Consider the following 16,932-nt stretch of genomic DNA (forward strand, 5'->3'; position numbering starts at 1 on the left):
TCATGCTCTTTCAGGTTAGGATGACCCAAGGGGTTCCCTCATTCATTTACACCTCCAGCTGCCTATGCAAACACCAGTCTAGCTGCCAGTACACCCAGTCCTTCCCAGGCTCTCCTGACCAGTTTCAGCCACCAGTGTCATAACAAGGTCCCTGGTAGCACTATATTCAACAGTCTCAGAAACCAGATTAGGTCAAAAAACTTCAGTCCCAAATTCCTAACATCAAATACATGAGGAACAGGCAGCTGAGAGCCACTGTTCCCAAACCAGTTCGTACAAAGTCTGTCCTCAAGAAGTATCTGAGCAGGATTAGTTAATTTAAGATTAGATTATAGCCATAAACAACAACCTTGTGTACATGCTTTTGCTTTCACCAGGCCAAGTACATGTTCTTTGTATCATAAACTTTTCATACAAAGAAGAAAGGGAAAAGCCAGCTCTGCATTTAAGTACCAGTGTCATCAGATTCTGCCTAAGGCCTCATCACCTGTCAAGGAAGCATTACCTGAGAACCTACTTCCAAAATCCACCACAGTAACAGCCAGCTGACAAACTCTTGCTAGGACACAGAAGGACTGCAGCAGAATGATCCTGGTACTGTGCAAACCTCCCACTGGAGGGCCAGGTGATTGCTAGAAAAATATTCTGCTACCCCTTATTTCACAGGAAAACCAGTAAAAGTATGCAATAGAGTAAAGCACTGAAATTTTACATCTTGAGACAGTAATACTTTTAAATACTGTACTCATTTCTTTCAGTGGTCTGCAAATTTTTTTTTTTTTGGAAGTAAGTTGGGATTGAAGTTACAGGTCAAGCTGTACAGTTCTCAACTATCACATTTAAAATCTGATTCATTTTTTTTTAATGCTCAAGATTTCCACTTAACCCGGTAAGAGTCTTACAGAGAGATTCTAACTTTACAAGCAAGTTTTTCTTTTCAAGGACAGCCAGCAGGGAGCAGCAGATTATAGTCCCTGCAGAAATAGCTGCATCCCTTGCTAAAAAACCTGAAAAGGTCACTAGTAACATCTGTTTATTTCTTGTCTTAGTTACTTGGTTTGATTCCAATTCTGGGCTTCAAAGAGAATTTATTACAAGGGGAAAAAAAATTGTCCCGTTTTATCTTTAAAAGGAAAAAAACCCAAATTAATCACTGCAACAAATATTAGAAGTTTACTTTGTGCAGCAGAGCTTGCTACTTATTTATAAATCTGAGTCTGGGACTATTCTACAACAAGACAGGCAAATCACATGACAAGTATTGCCTTAAAATAGTGAACTAGTCAAAAAAGGAAAGCTTATTTCTAGCTGGTCACTCATCTCTAGAGAAAGAGATTTTTTTTTCCACCCACAACTGTAGTGGAAGTTCTTTTAGCCTTTTCTGATACACAAAAAGGCTTCAAAAATTCAACCTTGCATTGGTAATTTAACGTCTGTCCAACCTGCCTCTCAAGGCAGGTATATACATACTATTAGCAACTTGTAGACAAGCCTCAGACTCGAGACAGTGACACATGAAGGAAGTGCAGCCCAGCTTCTTCCACACCTCTTGGCATCCTCCTGCAATGCTGTCCAGGCTCCCAAGCCCTACCTGAGACCTACACCTCTGGCTCCTCCAAGCAGAGCCCAATGCAGACACCAACACAGTTACACTGAGCCCCTGTGCTTGCCTAGGGCAGAGCCACCAGCTCACCAGCACAGCCTCAACAGCTGGGGCTCCTCACCTCAGCTCTCCTCCACAACCTCCAGGCAGAAGCGACTGCAGGCTTCAGCTGCCACTTAACTGCAAGTGAGCACAACTACCAACACAGCCTTCTTTCTAGTTTCAAGATTAACAACATTAAGCACAACTCTTCATCTATCAAGGTACTGCCATGAGCTAAGTTCTGGGAACAGGAACTGGCGTTTTACTAACACATAAGCTGAAGAATGGCACAAGACACTAGATTACGCCTTTTTTATTTCAAAAGCTAGGATAGCTTCAATATCCATGTCATGGTGAATCAGAACACATGTAAAATACCTTACAATACATTAGATTCCAAAAAGGTACCAAAAAGTACAGTAAAATTAACACTTCCATTACAGGAAATGTATGACACAAAAACAATACAAAATAAAAAGGTGGAAAGTGACACTGGTTCCCTAAGATGCATCTCATTCTGTACAACTGGAGTAATGCAGAGTCCATAGTTAACTCCAAGAGGCAGTCCCTAGATGCAGAGCTGCAGCTTTAAGCAGACCCTCAAAATCAGTTTCAGTTTAACCTATTAATAAAATCATTAATTAATATCTTCAGCAATGCTGAAATTTACACACCACACTGTCTAGACAACTAGTTATCTGTAAGTATTAAACATGTAAAACATTTCCAGGGAGCTCTTCCAAGTAAGATGCACATTTAACAGGCCATAGAAATTTATTGTAAAGTTAAATTTGGTACAGAACTGAAGTATCCATCTACAGCATTGTATACAAAACCTATGCAGTCATTTTCCAAAAGAGACCATGCCACTGCATACCTGAATAAGTTTGATCAATATGGCTTGTAGTTATTCTGATGACCACCACGTCTTGGTGTCTTCCCATAATTTGCACTGCCTTGACCTATGAACAAGAGAACAAATGCATTAAACTGCTAATTAGTTACGTTTGCTTATACCCAATACAGTTCTCTTTACTTACTGTAATCATAGCCTGGTCCATATCCATAATACCCATATCCTGAATAATCATAGCCTCCATAGCCACCATAACCTTGCTGATAGCCGTATCCTTGATTCCCATAACCCTGGTTCCAGTAATTGCCATAACCTTGATTCCAATTTTGACTTTGAGCTATAGAAGGGAAAACCATCCACAAAATCCCATTTTAGTACACACAACTTATTTAGAATGTGTCCATACTAAAGTAGTGTGTGTGGTACTTACCGCCGCCTCTTCCACCTCTGCCTCTTCCTCCATAGCTACCTCTTCCCCCGCCACTGCTGAACTGTTGCTGCTGGTACACTTCTTTTGGCTGTGCTACCTTAATCTCGCACTGAAAATAAAAAAGGAAGAGTATGTAAGGTGTCTTAGAGCAGCAGCACCCACCCTGAGCTCCTGGGAAATCCAGAGGTTCCTCTGGAGGCAAAGGAGGTGGACACGCTGTGCTCCTGCCAGGTGAGCAGCACTAATGCAGAAGTGTCTCATTTACTGTGCCACCTGGGCAAAGGTAAGTCACTGTCAGCCCTTCCGAGAGGCCACTGCTTTAAGAGTATTTTATTCTGCCTATTCCTACCATCAGTCTCCCCATGGAAGAGGTGCTGATGCCACCACTCCTGTAGGCTGCCAGGAAGACTCTGAGCCTTGTTCATTCACTGCAGCTCAGGTGAAGTCTGATAGCAACAGCCTTGTCTTGGAGGTTGTGCCAGGTGAGAGGGCAGCCTTTGCCCACCCTATTCCTGTGCATGTGGTTGGACTGTACAGTACCCCTACCAACACTAAAATCATCACTTATCAAATACTAACAGCTAAAAAAAACTAACCAGAATTGACATTTCCAAGGCAGGTTCCCAGGCTGCAGCTCAAGCTGTCAGTCAGCTGCCTGGTTCCTAAATCTGTGCACAATCCAAGATGAAAGCTACTGCTGCTGCAAAAGGAACAACAGCACCTGAGCAAGTCTGGCCTGGAGTTCTTCACCACAGGACCTTTAAGGTAACCTGTTTTTTATTATCACTATGACACACAAGCCATAGTTAGGAGATACAGAAATTTCTCAGCTTCCTTGGCATGTAGATATTCATCTCTCCTGAAAACAGACTTGATCAATGCATTACATTTGCCAAAGCTTATTTTGTGCTGTGTCAAAACCAGTCTAAGTGCAATCTAAGTCACTGTGCCAGACAGTATGACCAAATGTAACAGGGCTTTGAAATTATGTGTATGGACAGCACTGGCCTCAGAGCAAAGGAAGAGGGACACCTCCAGCCAGTACACATCCTTTGCCTCCAGTCCTCTCCTTATCAGCTTGAGGCATAAGCCTCTATTAGCTGTTCCCTCAGAGGAGCAGTGAGCTGTTCAGAGCATCTCACACCACTCTTACAATAGTTCCCACAACCAGCTGACCAGGTACAAGTTGCCATAAAGTTTACATTTGCTCTCTGGATCCTTGTAGTGGGTTGACATGACAAGGGTTTGGTAGCAGGGGGGCTGCAGGAAGGGGCTTCTGAGAGAAGAAACCAGAAGTTGCCCCCAGCCAGGCAGAGCCAGTTTCAGCCAGCTGCTTACAAAGTTAGTGTCTCTAAGGCTTACATTTATGCAAGGGCTCTATGCTGAAAATAAGCCACATCAACAGATAAGGCCTATACTGCTACACAAGCCAGTTTCTCCATGTGTTTGTAACGAATGCACTTAGATACTTTGCATACAAAAGGCCCTAGAACACAGCAATTATTAAAGCCATAAATATTGGCAAAGAATCTGTGACTGAACTTATGGCAAAACAACAGCAGCGTAAACTGAAAGCTGTCCTTATTGTAAATTTAGTACCTTGACACAAGAGGTCTGCAAAAACCTTTCCAGGTTACAGATGTAGTGGTATTATGCTTAGTAACTTGGACAAAAAGTTGTAAGTCAAAGTTTCTACCTTGCTTCCACTGACGTTATGGAATTTCTTCTCCAAAACCTTCTTCACTGGATCCTCTTCCTTGAAAGTGATGAACACAAACCCCCTCCTTTTGTTGGTCTTTGGATCCATTGGAAGTTCAATTGCTTCAATCTGAAGACATGAAATCCTATTTTCAGACTTGTATTTTAGCAGAACACTTTAAGTACAAGGCATTTGGGACAGTAAAACTATTAAGTTTCCTCTCTATGCATATTATGCAACACCAAAGCTGCATTAGTCTTTCTATATTAACACTGGCCTTCAGACCAGAGATTTCCATTTTACAACTCTTCAAACCAATTTTAATATCAGCTAAAAATGCTTTTGAGTTAAAGGCAAGGGTATCCAAGTAGCACTGGAAGCATCTAGTGTAGTATGTGCCACCTTTGCTCTCAAGGTGGGAAACCTCTGGATCAGTTACAGAAGCCTTGATACATCTGAAGTTAATTTACTTTGAAACTTCCAAAGTATTAGTAAACTAAATAACAACTGGAGACTACATGTTTCAGAGTTTACTAGGATAACATTACACACCTCTCCAAATTCTCCAAAGTATTCCCTGATTTTCTCTTCTGTGGCTTCTGGGTTTAGTCCACCAACAAATATTTTCTTCACTGGATCCTTTTTCATTGCCATGGCCTTCTTGGGATCAATTAGTCGGCCATCTAGTCTGTGTTCTTTCTGTTCCAGAACCTGAAAGACAGTTTGGTATGGTTAATTCAAGCTGAAAAGTTTCCCCTCAAAGTTAAGGATCCAAAACATGAAGTTCAAATTCACCTTTTCAACACTCCCAGGTTCTTTGAAGAGAATAAATCCAAAGCCTCTGGATCTTCCTGTGTTAGGATCCATCTTTATCGTGCAGTCGGTTACTTCACCAAATTTGGTGAAGTAATCTTTCAAGTCTTTTTTGCTCGTATCCCAACTGAGGCCACCAACAAACATCTTCCTGAAATTTCAAAGAGAAGAGCTATTTAGATTCAGGAAGGACTACAGCAAAGGCCATGCAGCAAGATGCTCAGTGGCACACCCCTCAGCAGCATTGTCAGAACATGACCGACTGGTCCAAGTTAAACACTTGCCTCTTGTCTAAAGCTGGTGGTACTACAGGAGTGCACAAGGGTGGGTTTCTCCCCCTCTTTTTGAGGAAATGCCACAATGCACCCTGAAGTTGATTACAGGCTATAAGAAACAGCACAAATTGCCTGAAATATTCCTCACCACTAACTTATGCTCTTAGGTTGTTTGCAAAAAAGCAGTATTGATTATCAGGTACTGCCAACTCAGTTTTTGCAAAGAATCCAGGATCATTCCTACTGCTCTGAAAGCATCCAGCAAAGAGTAAGGCATTAAAAGCAAAATACATGAGCTCTTTAAGGTTTTGGTCCAATGGCTGTAAAAATTTTAGTCCTAGGAACAATCTGCAAAATTTAAACCAGGTATCTATGACCTCCAATAGCAGTCACATACATGAGATGGGACTTTGGACCTGCCATAACTACTGTGTTGTACACTTCTTCCTGCTTAGTTACTGAATCTAGTTCTGTCTTCATCAGTACTACAGGAGCCTCTCCACTATTAGCCTTTACTTCCAAAAAGGCCAATACAGTCCTTCCCTGCCTACTTTCCCACACAAAATATCCTCTGAAAAAGGAGATGCATCTCAAAGAACTAAATTCTAGTGAGACACAATACACAAGTTCAGCTAAAAAACAAAAACAGTGATATCAGGCAATAAGGCATTTTTCAAATGCTTCACTTCAAATGAAAACATTAATAACACGGCTGTATTTTCTATTTTCAGAGTTTCCAAGGTAACAAACTAAGCTTTTAAAAGCGTTTGAGCCTTTCTATCTAACTATAGACTGAAGCAGTTTAAGTTGTCATTACACTGTTTAGAGGCAACCTAGATTTGGCACTAGGAGGTATCAGCACTTTAAAAACTAGACTATGCCTAAGTAAAATTGGCTTTGGGGGCTTATGTGTAACTTTGATTTGCTAGAACTGCTATCCATTTATATTCAAAAAAAAAAAGTAGGAAAAAAAAAGGTGTTATAGGGGTTTTGCCCTTTTTTCTTAACCTGGATGAAATCTGGTTTATCCTTTGCAGGCTAAACCCTTGTGTTTTCCAGAAAAACCTGCTGTGCACTCTTAGCTGGTGGTTGCAGCAGGATGTACAGGGTCCTGCAGCCGCTAGAGCAGAGCCTTACAAAGTTTACTAAGCCTTTCAATACCAGGTTAAAGGACGGTCACTCGGTGGATTCCTTCCCCTCACAGCTCCCTGACCGAGCTATAACCCGAAGAGACTCACAGCAGCTCTCCACAGCGCACCCCGGCATCACTGACTACACTTAGATCAAGAGTAACTCGGTAGCTGGGGGATGACAGGATTTGTCCAGAGGTAGCTTTAGCTGCTTTATGCCATCGGGTTGGGGCTGTGGTGCACACACAGGCATTGCCACACGCTCAATTCACCTCTTACCACAGCAGTACACATCACACTCTGCAATTTGCAGTGCTTTGTTTTGTAACTTGAAAGACCGATACCTACACGTATTTAAGTAACACAATATAGAGCCTTTGAAACTATGACCAAATTCCTGGTATTTGGGATTGCCTTCAGAGGCCACAAACTGTACAACTGCACCCTTAACACATATTTTTTTTTTCCCCTCCTGAGAGAATTGCTGCAGCTAAATCGAAGCTTGTTTCAGCTCTTAACAGAACATTCTAATGTCAGTGGCTTGGACAGCTCTTGTTTTAACACAGCACTACATTTTCCACACAGGCCAATCAATCCCTCTAAAATAACTGGTTTTCTTGGAAGTTTCATTTCATACGGATTTGGGGTTGAAACTTGTCACCTCCTGTGCAGGAAAGGAAGAGCATCACCCTCTTTTCAGCGCAAAACACTAAAAACAGTAAAAGGAAAATTCACACGCGGCTGGAAGGCCTGGTTTTTAATTCTTCTAATGTCTGCAAAAGGTACATCCGGCCCCAGCTTGTAGGAAGCTTGTGCAAGTCTTATTCGTTCCTTTACAGCCAAAACCTATTACACTGGCTTCAGCTCTCTGTTTGACCTGAGGGATCTGACCCTCTGGTCCAGGGCTCGGTGATAACAAAGGGAGTTCCAATTAAATACGTAGGGTAGCCTGAATGACAAAGACCCGCCTGAGAAAACAGGCAGGTCCTCTGCAAGTCAAGTACGTATATTTACAAACAGACAAACTATGACAGGAAAGAAATTCCTCTTTTGTACACAAGGATGCCTCGACCAAAACACAGCGAAACTACTCTGACTCCTCCAGAAATCACTTGCAAGACATAAGCCGTTTTCTGACAATGCTGCAAAGTAGCACACCAAAATCGCTCTTACTGGTTTGAACACACCGCGCACCGTCTCCATCGTCCCCGTTTTCCCTTTACTTCTTTTATAAAATACTTGGCTTACCCCGACCGCCTTCCAAAGCCAGGATTATTTTTTTTATGCGCGTTACACAAAACACGTTCGCATTTACATCGACGCCGGTCATGCGATCCCCAGAAAGTTTCAACCAGCCCCCCCTGCAACACAAAGCAACTCCTTCCATCCACCCCTTTCGCTCGGGAGGAAAAGGCTGAGGAAAAACGCGGGAGAGGAAAATCCCCTCCCATTTTACAGAGTGAGACGGCACTAGGCCCGCTCGGCGCCCCTCCCCCAGCCGCCACATGGCGCCAACAAAAGGCAACGCCAGAACAAAGGAAGCGCTGGTGCTGCAGGGCCCCGGCTCGGCGGGGCCGCTCCCGCCGCCCTCCCCGCGGGGCCGGGGGCGCTGCCGGGCCCGCCGGGCCGCGCACGGCGCCCGCGCTTACCCCGCGTCCTCCTCGTTCTTGCTGGCGTTGATCTGGTCGCCCTCGGCCCCGTTCTGGCTGGCGGCCGTGCCCGCCGTGCCCGCTGCGCCCGCCGCCGGCCCGGCTCCCGCCGCCGCCGCTGCCGATGCCGCTCCCGCTGCCCCCGCCGCCGCTGCTGCTGCTGCCGGGGCCGCGCCGCTCTCGGCCTGCTGTTCTCCGGCGCTCTCGGCCGCTTCGTGCCCGTTCTGGGTGGCGCCGGCCGCCAGCTGCTGCTCCGCTTCGGACATGGTGCCCCGTCCGCTGAGGGAGAGGGACGAGAGGCTCCTGCGAGAGACGAGCGCGGGTCAGCGCGGCGGCTCCTCCCCGGCCGGGCCGGTCTGATCCGGTCCGCTCACACCCCTCCCCCTTTCCGCCGCCGCCATCCCGCTCGGTACTCACTTTAAAACCCGCTCCCGATAAAACCCGGGCCGTCCGGAGTCCGATTAAAAGCGCCCCGGCGCTAGAGCCGATCGCGCTGCCCGCGGCTGCTCCGCTCCGGCCGCGCCGCCACCGCCGCCTCCCCCTCAGACACGTACTCGTGCCCGTGCTTCTTTACGCGTGGTCGCCTTTATAGCGCCGGAGCCTCCGCCACCCCGCAACAAGGCACGCGCTCGTTGGCCGTCGGCGCCTGTCACTCAGCGCGTTCGGCGCTCGCCGTTGGCTGCGCTGCGGCGGTGGGCGGGACCCGGCCGGGAAGAGCGGGCGAGGCGGGATCGGGATAGGGTTCGGGATATGGGGACTGGGGCCCAGCGCGGGCCTTGGGGCGCGCTGTGCTCATCCGGCCGTGAGGGGAGTGCTGCGCTCACTCCCAGTGCCCGCCGCTCCAGCTCGAGGTGCGCTCTGTGCACGGAGTCGGTCGTTGCTTCAGGACACAGAAGGTTTTGCTTCGTGTTTCCAGCTCCGCTGGTTCTGCAACCCAAGAGGGACCGGAGTTTGGTGTTGGTTTTTTTTTTTGTTTTTTTTTTTTTTTAAACTTAGGTTGGATATTACATAACTGCGGGAGCCGGAGCGCCGAGCACGTGCCCAGCCCTTAATTCCTTTTGCCCAGGGATATGTCAGCCTCCCTGGCAAAGTTGGGCTGCAAAGTGCAGAACTCAACTTGTAACCACAGCTCACGTTCTTGTACAGTTTACAGCTCCTAACGTCCCGTTTGTCCACGTCAAAGGGACGGAGCTTGGCTTCTGGACATGCAGCCAGAGCTCACGGCCACATCTTTAAAGAAAATAAAAGTTAAGTCCTTAGCTTGTGGGCAAAAAGTAGTAATTATTACTTAACTTACCGTAGTAATGAGTGCACGTGGTACTGCCCGCTCCACCCTCTCAAATATGTCTCGTGGCTCAACTTGGGTATTTTCATGTGCTGTTACAACTCAGAAGGAGTGCACAGAGCTACTTGTGAATAAAAATAAATAGTGGTGATACATTTTGTTAAGTCTTTGTTTTGGGATCTGAGCGGTCCTTCTTTTAGAGCTCTTTTTGTCCTAAATACAGTAGGCCAGAACTTCAGAGATGTCTATCTCAACATAGGCTGCTGACAGGGTAGGGTACCCCATAGACAAATTACAGTTTAGGCTGAACTTTATAAAACAATATTCTCTCAGGTCAGGGCAGTAAAGACAGTACAAAGAGCACCTAACCAGTACACTTGAAAATTGTAATGTCCTCAGGACAGGTTGCAGATGTTGGCTGACAAAAATAATTATCTTTATGAGAATATATTTTTAGATAGTTTTCTTGTATTAAGCTTTAAATAAAACGTTAGAAGCAAATAATTTTTTCTTAAAATATTTATCCTAAGTTATACCATCTCAGAAGAGCTTACCCCACATCCAGCAAGAGGGCTTCTTGTGACTTCTTCAGGCAGCTTTGGCTTAGATTGTAAACCAATCAGGTTTACACGAAAAAGGTGTGGTTTGTGATTAAAACCAGCTCAGCCACTGTCTGTCAGCTGGCTGCATTCACTTACATGGTGCTGATAGCCTGCTTAATTGGAAAATACCACACATTTGCTTAAGTGATTACCTGGAGCTCAGACCACACTGATACTTGCAGGTTGCTGTAGCTGGCATTGATGAAGTGGTGAATACCACTGATCTTGTGCTCTGCCCACCTTCTTTTGCAGGTTTTTGTGGATGCAGTTCTGGCAGGTGACTGCAGGAATATACCTGCCCTGAAGTTACAAGTTTATAGACCAGCATCTGAGAGTAAAATGAAAGTTGAAGCAGTTTACATGGGTCTGTCAGGTAAGTTTAGGCTCAGCTGATGGATGTAACCTGAGTGCTTTTCATGATATATTTATTACTTCATTTTCTTGGAAGATTCACTGCCCATAACATCTGCTTTGTATTTCACAGTCTTGCTAAGGATGTGAATGATTGACATCTCATTTGGACTTTTCCATACTTTTCTCCTTTTTTTCCCCCCCAGGTTCTCTTTCTTGCTTTGCTGAACCTGTCTCATCTTTCCCTTCCACTGGCATTTTGGCAAGTGTTTTCCTGTTCCTGCTTAACAAGGTTTTCTTTGAAGCTGTGTTTTTTCCAGCTGCCCATTTCTCCTGGTCAGGTCCATCTCAATCTCTCATTTTAGCAATTCCGAACAGCAGCTCCCAGGGCTCTCTGTGATTCCCAGACATCCCATTTTAATAGCTGTTTGATGCCTCCTGTGTCCCCTGTCTAACACCAGGATAACAATGTGGTTGTAGACTGGCTAAGCAGCCTGGTTTGAAAACTGTGCCTGGCCCAACTAACAAAGTCATTCTTTACACATCGAGACATGGTAGACTGAGAAACTTGAGAGTATGGGTTGTTATGGTTATAATTTTTCTCACCAGGCCCCATCATGCCACAAGTAATTTAAAAAAATTCCTCAGGGCTGTGACTTGGGTTTTGGTCTTGCATTTCACTCCCCACTCAAAACCTGTGGTTAATCAAAGAAAAGTACACACATACCTTCTTGGGTGGTAATTCTCCTTACCTGACACATTTACCACTGAGGAAAAAAAAAAACTATCACTGTTTGCCATTTTTTAATCCTGTAATTACTATTCATGGTAATGCCTGAATTTCAATTGAATTTTACTTGCATATGGACTTTCTGATCTTAGGCCTAATTTTGCTGTTCTATCAAACTTGCAGTGTATGCCAAGCCCTGCCTTGAAAACTGTTCATACCAGTTTTGTGCCATACCTGTCTTCATTGCCTCCTTCCCTTCATCCTCTCCATTTTCCCATTATTTCCACTGTGTTGATTTTTCTAGGTCCCCTCTTCTTAAAAAAAAAAAAAGAGAACAAACATCATTCACTTCCTTGAATCTTCAATCCCTGTGTCTGTCTTGTCTAAATTAATTGTAAGCATCTCAGGCCACAAACTGCCTGTTCTATACCAATTACAGATGCTATAGAACAGATGCTATAGAAAGCTTCTGTCTTAGTCTTTACACAGCATAAATAAATACATTTTATTAATAATAAGAACTATGCGAGTAACCCCAGTGGTAGGGCTGAAGGTAAGTGCTAAAAATAAGAATGGCAAAAAAGATTCCTTATGCAACATAGAACTGAGATGAAGAGAAGATGCCCTTGAGGAGGCACTGACTTTAAAAAAAAAAGCCTTTTTAAACTGATTGACTATTGTAATTCATTAGATAAAATATTTTTATTGGTTTATTCATACACTCATTTCTTCATCATGGATGGGATCACAGTGGGTACTTATCCCTGAGCTTAGAGGCCTCAGGGGTAATCCACGCCAGTATTATGTTAAACATTATGTAGAACAATGAAGCAGCAAATGCCTGCAAGTGTTTCTGATCCAAAAGTTTAGGTAGAAGCCTAATAGCAATATGCAGTATCTGTACAGAATGTCTGTATACAGATGAGGAGGAGCTTTATAGGAAACAAATTGTCAATGCCAACCTCTACAGGTGTTCAACAGGAGCTCATCCTGAGCTACAACGTGGGATAAAGCAGGAAGGTGTTTACTTGAAAGGGCAGTAGTGGAATTCAGTTGTAGGGCCAGGACACAGAAGATACCTTTACAGAGTGAAACAAAAGGTACCTAGAACCAGATCAGTGCATGACTGAGCTTGGAACTGAAGAATAACAGGTTTGTGTGTGATAGAGACCCCGCTCTTTGGAAAGGTGTGGGAAACTAACATAGTTACTGAATAACTAAGGAAAAGGCCTTGCAGGGCTTTCTGAATGGAAGCAAATGCTTTATCTGCTGAGGCCAGAGAAAAGGTTGTCATCAATAACTGAGATGAGGAGAGCTCGAGCACAATCCCCAGTCACATCAATGAATAACAAAGACCATGTCTTGGCTGACTCTTCCCCAGCAGTTCAAACCAATCTGAGCCCAAACCACATTTGTAAGGTTCTCACTCCTTTCCTCAGCTGGCTGTAAAATCACTCAGTGAAAAGGGGTTGAGTTTCAGGCAGATGGTTTGTCTAACACACTCTCATTACCCAGATTTGAATTGCAACAGAGACACCTGAAGTTGGGAGGCAGTGTTGAGAGGCAATCCCACCCACACTTGCCATTGGGATGTGAGCTTGGAGAGAAGGGAGGAGAGTCAAAAATGGCACTCACCACTGCAGAAAAGGGAAAGAAAAACAAGAGAAAGGACTGACAAGCCAAGCTGAACCAGCTGAAATAGGTGAGAATAACTGCAAAAACTAAGCTAGGGCACAATCTAGGTACGCTAAATGCGAATGAAGGGCAAACGAGAGCGGTTTAAGATGGATTGAGAAGCTTTCAGATGATGAGAGGAAGCAAAACCAAGTTTGAAGGGAACTTTTTTTTTTTTTTAAGGTAAAGAGACAAGCATATCTGTGTGGGTGCTGGGGGTCAGAGCAGACTGAACAAGTAAAGCTGTGAGCAAATGAAGGAGTAGGTGTTGGGAAGATCAGGAAATGATATAGAGTGAAGTTAACGAGGCAAGTGATGGAGTTCCAGAAGACGTGTAGATAAGCTTTTGTTATTGCCACTTAGAGACTTGTAGACAGAGGAAGCAGCAAGAGACTAACTTATTACTTTTATCTTTAAAGAAAACGGTGAGATAACAAGCAGAGGACAGCAGAAAGGAAGGCCTGACAAGGGTTAATCAGCAGCAATGGAAAGCTCAGTAGGATTACAGGAGTGCAGAGGAGCTGCAGAAGGAGAATTGTTTAGCTGTGAGGAGGCAGAAATGGAGGAGAGAGCAGACGTGCAGGAGAGGAAGTTGGCTCGGTCACAGGATTTCCGTCAGAGACACTTTGCACTGCAAGAGCAAGCATGGATGAAGCAAGTGGGGAAGGTAAGCTGGTTCTGTGGGTAGGTATGACAGTTCATCATGAAAAGAAAGGACAAAAGAGTCGGTGGTGAATGAAAGTTGTGTGTGGTAAATGTATAGTTAGGACATTGCTGCTGAAGCAAACACATTTCTGTACTTAACATCAAAATGCAAATAAAGCTAAAAGATGTGCAAGGTTCATTTTTAATCAAGGCTACTAGTTGGGATTATTTCTTTAGCTTTTCTTCACTCTGTTATTTTCATCATTCTGTTTTTCTTCCTTTTTTAACAGTCTACAAGATGTTAGTTTTTGCTCTGCACCTTCTTGCAGTAAAAAGCTCTGAAATAATAGTTTTCCTGAAAAAGTTATTTATCTGTTGTTGCTAGGATTTAAATGCACCTGCAGCCCACAGTCTTTCCATGTTGTTATATTCCATGCCAGCTAAAAATAAGTGAGACAACTAAGGCTTGTTAAACCGCTTAACAGATAAGATACAGCAGCCAAGCTATGCCCAGAGTATTCAGAACTGCAAAGGTTCATCGCATTGTAATTATAATTTTACTTTTGTTTTTTTGTTTGTTTTTTTCTTTTCTTAAAACCACATCCCTGACCTCCAGAAGTTAGGGAAGATGCTTCAGACCAGCCTTTCAGTTATCAGAAGTATTTTTTCAAGCACTATAAAGACAGTAAACATAATTTATTAACACAGAGTTTTAAGGACAGGTTTATGGCATCCAAGGCTTTAAAAGAAAGCTTTAAGGTTCTGCTGGTGCAAAAAGACGTGTCTTTGTTGGGGAACACATGATTTTCTCTTAATGTGTGGGGCCACTTTAAATTTGTACGTCTGCATTATTAAACCATCGTGGGAAGTGTAGCAGGAGGAAACCCCTGGTAATTGGCTGCAGCTCCAGATGCAGCCGCTCGCCCATTGGAGAGCGGAGGATTCTCCGAGAACTAAAATTAGACACTCTCCGCCCTCCAGAAATGCTTCTGGAAACAGCGAGCAGGAGAAATTCTGACACAGCCCCAGGGCCTGTGGAGAGGAGAGAAGTGCACAGTACTCTGCTCCCAGTCAAACTGCAGCCTCTAAGGATGCACAGAAAGATGTTTGGTTTTTTTTTATCTCGGTTAACTGTAAAAAAAAAATAAATGCACGCAATAAAGAAATTGCAAGGGGTTAATGTTAACTGTTCTACATGGATATTAAATCTAACATTTCTTATGTAATAATTCTGAAGTGTTCATGCAGGTTGAGGAAGACTTTAACTGCTAAATTTAAGCTAGGGCTGTCAGACTTGAGCTCATTGAAAAGGAACAACTCTTGCTGAATTAATTCTGAACTAAACTAAAAAACTGGTGAACTCTTTCTATCAGCAATTTTTTTAAAACTAAAACATGTTTATCCATTATCTCTCTGTAGCTGGAGTGTTTACGCTGTCTTCAAATGAAACACTGCATAAGTTATTTTTGTTAATTAAAAAATGCTATGTGCCTATGTTGATGAAGGAAAACCTGTATCTGAATTACCCAGTCTAAGGCATTTGGAACCTTCATTTTTTTAGGGTATGTGAATAATAACTTCAATCTTTGGTTTCTAAGCATATCTCAGACTGGCTGAGAGGAAATAATTGCATTGTTTTGTTTCTTGTTTCTATGTTTACAGTATTTATATGACTCACAAAAAAGATTAGGACAAAATGGATTTTTCTTACACTAAAAGCAGCTTGTGCAGTAAATTAGCTATTTCCTCAGCAAACGAGGGCACACAGTGTCAGCATCTATGGCTCCAAATAGGGGGGCTTTTTTGTCTTTCCTCCTTTGCATCTACTTTTGGTCTGATTTCATTAAAAAGATAATGTTTATATTCCTGTGTTTTCTTTCCGTCCCTCTGTCAGTGTCACCCCAAGGGTTCAAGCGAAGTTTTGGCTGAACTCGCCAGCGGGCCCGAGGTCTCCAGAGCACCTTGGATCGCACGGTTTTTGAGAGCAGGGTGCCAGAGCCAGCTCAGGGGTTATCGGTGCTGCTCTCCGGCCCACGCCCCGATAGCGTGGGGCCAGCTGGCCGGGCTCCATCCCGGGAGCTCGGGGTAAACAGGGACGGAGGCGACACCGGAGACCCAACGCCTCAACTTCCCGGCCACTGCCCGGGCTATGGCACAAAGGATCATGTTGGATGAACCATGGCTGTGCTGTAATTGCTCCCAGCTGAGACCCCAGAGAGCTGAGGAAACAGGGAGTGTGCAGAGAGCAAATGTATTGGAGTGATGATGCAAAATCTGGGATAAACCCCCAGGGAATGGTGGCTCCCCAACTCTGCTTAAGGCGCAGCTCATCATGGCTTAATGCAGAAAACTGTTTCCTACTCGTTATATGTTTGTTTTTCTCGTAAGAGTTAAGTGGCACCGGATAGACACTGTAATTCAATAGCAGTGCTGAAGAACACCATTAGAGAGCTGTGGAGGCGGGTCAGTGGCCGGGTGTGCCGGAGGCTGTGCACCGTGAGCTCCCGCACCCGCTGCTGCTGGGCAGAAACCTAAACAGGAAACCTCCACAAACACCGATAAATAACCTGCAAAGGCCTTCTGTGCGTGTTCTTCCCCCGCCCGATAAATCGCTTTACTTCACGAGCGTTCGCTGTGACCTCATCCCCTCCCTCAGCGCTTGTAAGCCTGAGGTAAAACTGACATAAAGCTTTTATTATCACGGAGAAATGGCGTTTTTCTGGGAGTCCCCTCCAGTCACGGTACTCCCGCACGACATGGGCAGCCCTTCCCGAGGCAGCTGTGGCCGCCAGTTGTAAGCCCGCGGCTTTCCCGGCCCGTGAGGGCCGCTCCGCCTCCCGCCGCCATCACCGCTCCGCCTCCCGCCGCCATCTTCGTCCCGCCCCGCCCCGCGCGCGGCCGAGGCTCGCGGCCGCCATCTTGTGTCCCGCGCCCGCCCCGCCACCGCCTGGGAACGGCGTGCCGGGATCGCCGGGAATCCCCCAGGAATAGAGGGGGGGAAAGCCCATCCCGGTCCTGAGGCAGGTGGAACGGAGCGGTTACTGTTGCGGAACGCTGCGACTGTTGCAGCGGGGAGACGGCCAGGCCAGTGCTGCGTGCCCGGGTCTTCTCCAGGGCGGATGGGAACGTGGGGTTGAGCGGGCGGTGG

At 45.0% G+C, this 16,932-nt stretch overlaps 2 protein-coding genes and 2 long non-coding RNA genes across 14 annotated transcripts in view; 3 read left to right on the forward strand and 1 right to left on the reverse strand.

Annotated features, from left to right (window-relative positions):
• Nucleotides 1-9,004, reverse strand: part of HNRNPAB (heterogeneous nuclear ribonucleoprotein A/B) — a 29,286-nt gene extending 20,282 nt beyond the window's left edge. For 2 of the 6 annotated variants that reach the window (XM_017827901.1, XM_017827898.1), the window contains exons 1-8: nt 8,915-9,004; nt 8,498-8,800; nt 5,426-5,594; nt 5,183-5,341; nt 4,628-4,759; nt 2,932-3,040; nt 2,686-2,838; nt 2,523-2,607 (exon numbers count right to left, since the gene is read on the reverse strand). In XM_017827901.1, the coding sequence (XP_017683390.1) occupies nt 2,537-2,607; nt 2,686-2,838; nt 2,932-3,040; nt 4,628-4,759; nt 5,183-5,341; nt 5,426-5,594; nt 8,498-8,763 (1,059 nt within the window). In that variant the 5' untranslated portion in view covers nt 8,764-8,800; nt 8,915-9,004 and the 3' untranslated portion in view covers nt 2,523-2,536. Of the gene's footprint in view, nt 1-1,942; nt 2,268-2,522; nt 2,608-2,685; nt 2,839-2,931; nt 3,041-4,627; nt 4,760-5,182; nt 5,342-5,425; nt 5,595-8,497; nt 8,801-8,914 lie in introns of those variants that run through there. The other 4 variants (XM_017827904.1, XM_017827902.1, XM_017827900.1 and 1 more) reach the window with 3 other exon arrangements.
• Nucleotides 3,036-5,446, forward strand: LOC108503693. Of its 2 annotated transcripts, XR_001876898.1 has the most exons (4): nt 3,036-3,162; nt 3,287-3,413; nt 3,547-3,696; nt 5,339-5,446. It is a non-coding gene; the product is annotated as an uncharacterized LOC108503693 (long non-coding RNA). The 2 variants fall into 2 exon arrangements; XR_001876897.1 differs by having other exon boundaries at nt 3,287-3,696.
• A 193-nt stretch (nt 9,005-9,197) lies between the features above and the next one.
• Nucleotides 9,198-15,607, forward strand: LOC108503732. The gene is made up of 4 exons (XR_001876902.1): nt 9,198-9,348; nt 10,637-10,757; nt 12,981-13,167; nt 13,559-15,607. It is a non-coding gene; the product is annotated as an uncharacterized LOC108503732 (long non-coding RNA).
• A 1,060-nt stretch (nt 15,608-16,667) lies between these two features.
• NME5 (NME/NM23 family member 5) overlaps nt 16,668-16,932 on the forward strand; it is a 7,750-nt gene continuing 7,485 nt past the window's right edge. Inside the window, exon 1 of one of the 5 annotated variants that reach the window (XM_017827995.1) lies at nt 16,668-16,868. The gene's annotated coding sequence lies outside the window, so the exon portion shown is untranslated. Of the gene's footprint in view, nt 16,888-16,932 lie in introns of all 5 variants that reach the window. The other 4 variants (XM_017827992.1, XM_017827993.1, XM_017827996.1 and 1 more) reach the window with 4 other exon arrangements.

Source organism: Lepidothrix coronata, unplaced genomic scaffold (genome assembly GCF_001604755.1).
Source record: "Lepidothrix coronata isolate B3197 unplaced genomic scaffold, Lepidothrix_coronata-1.0 Scaffold144, whole genome shotgun sequence".
Lineage (NCBI taxonomy): Eukaryota > Metazoa > Chordata > Aves > Passeriformes > Pipridae > Lepidothrix > Lepidothrix coronata.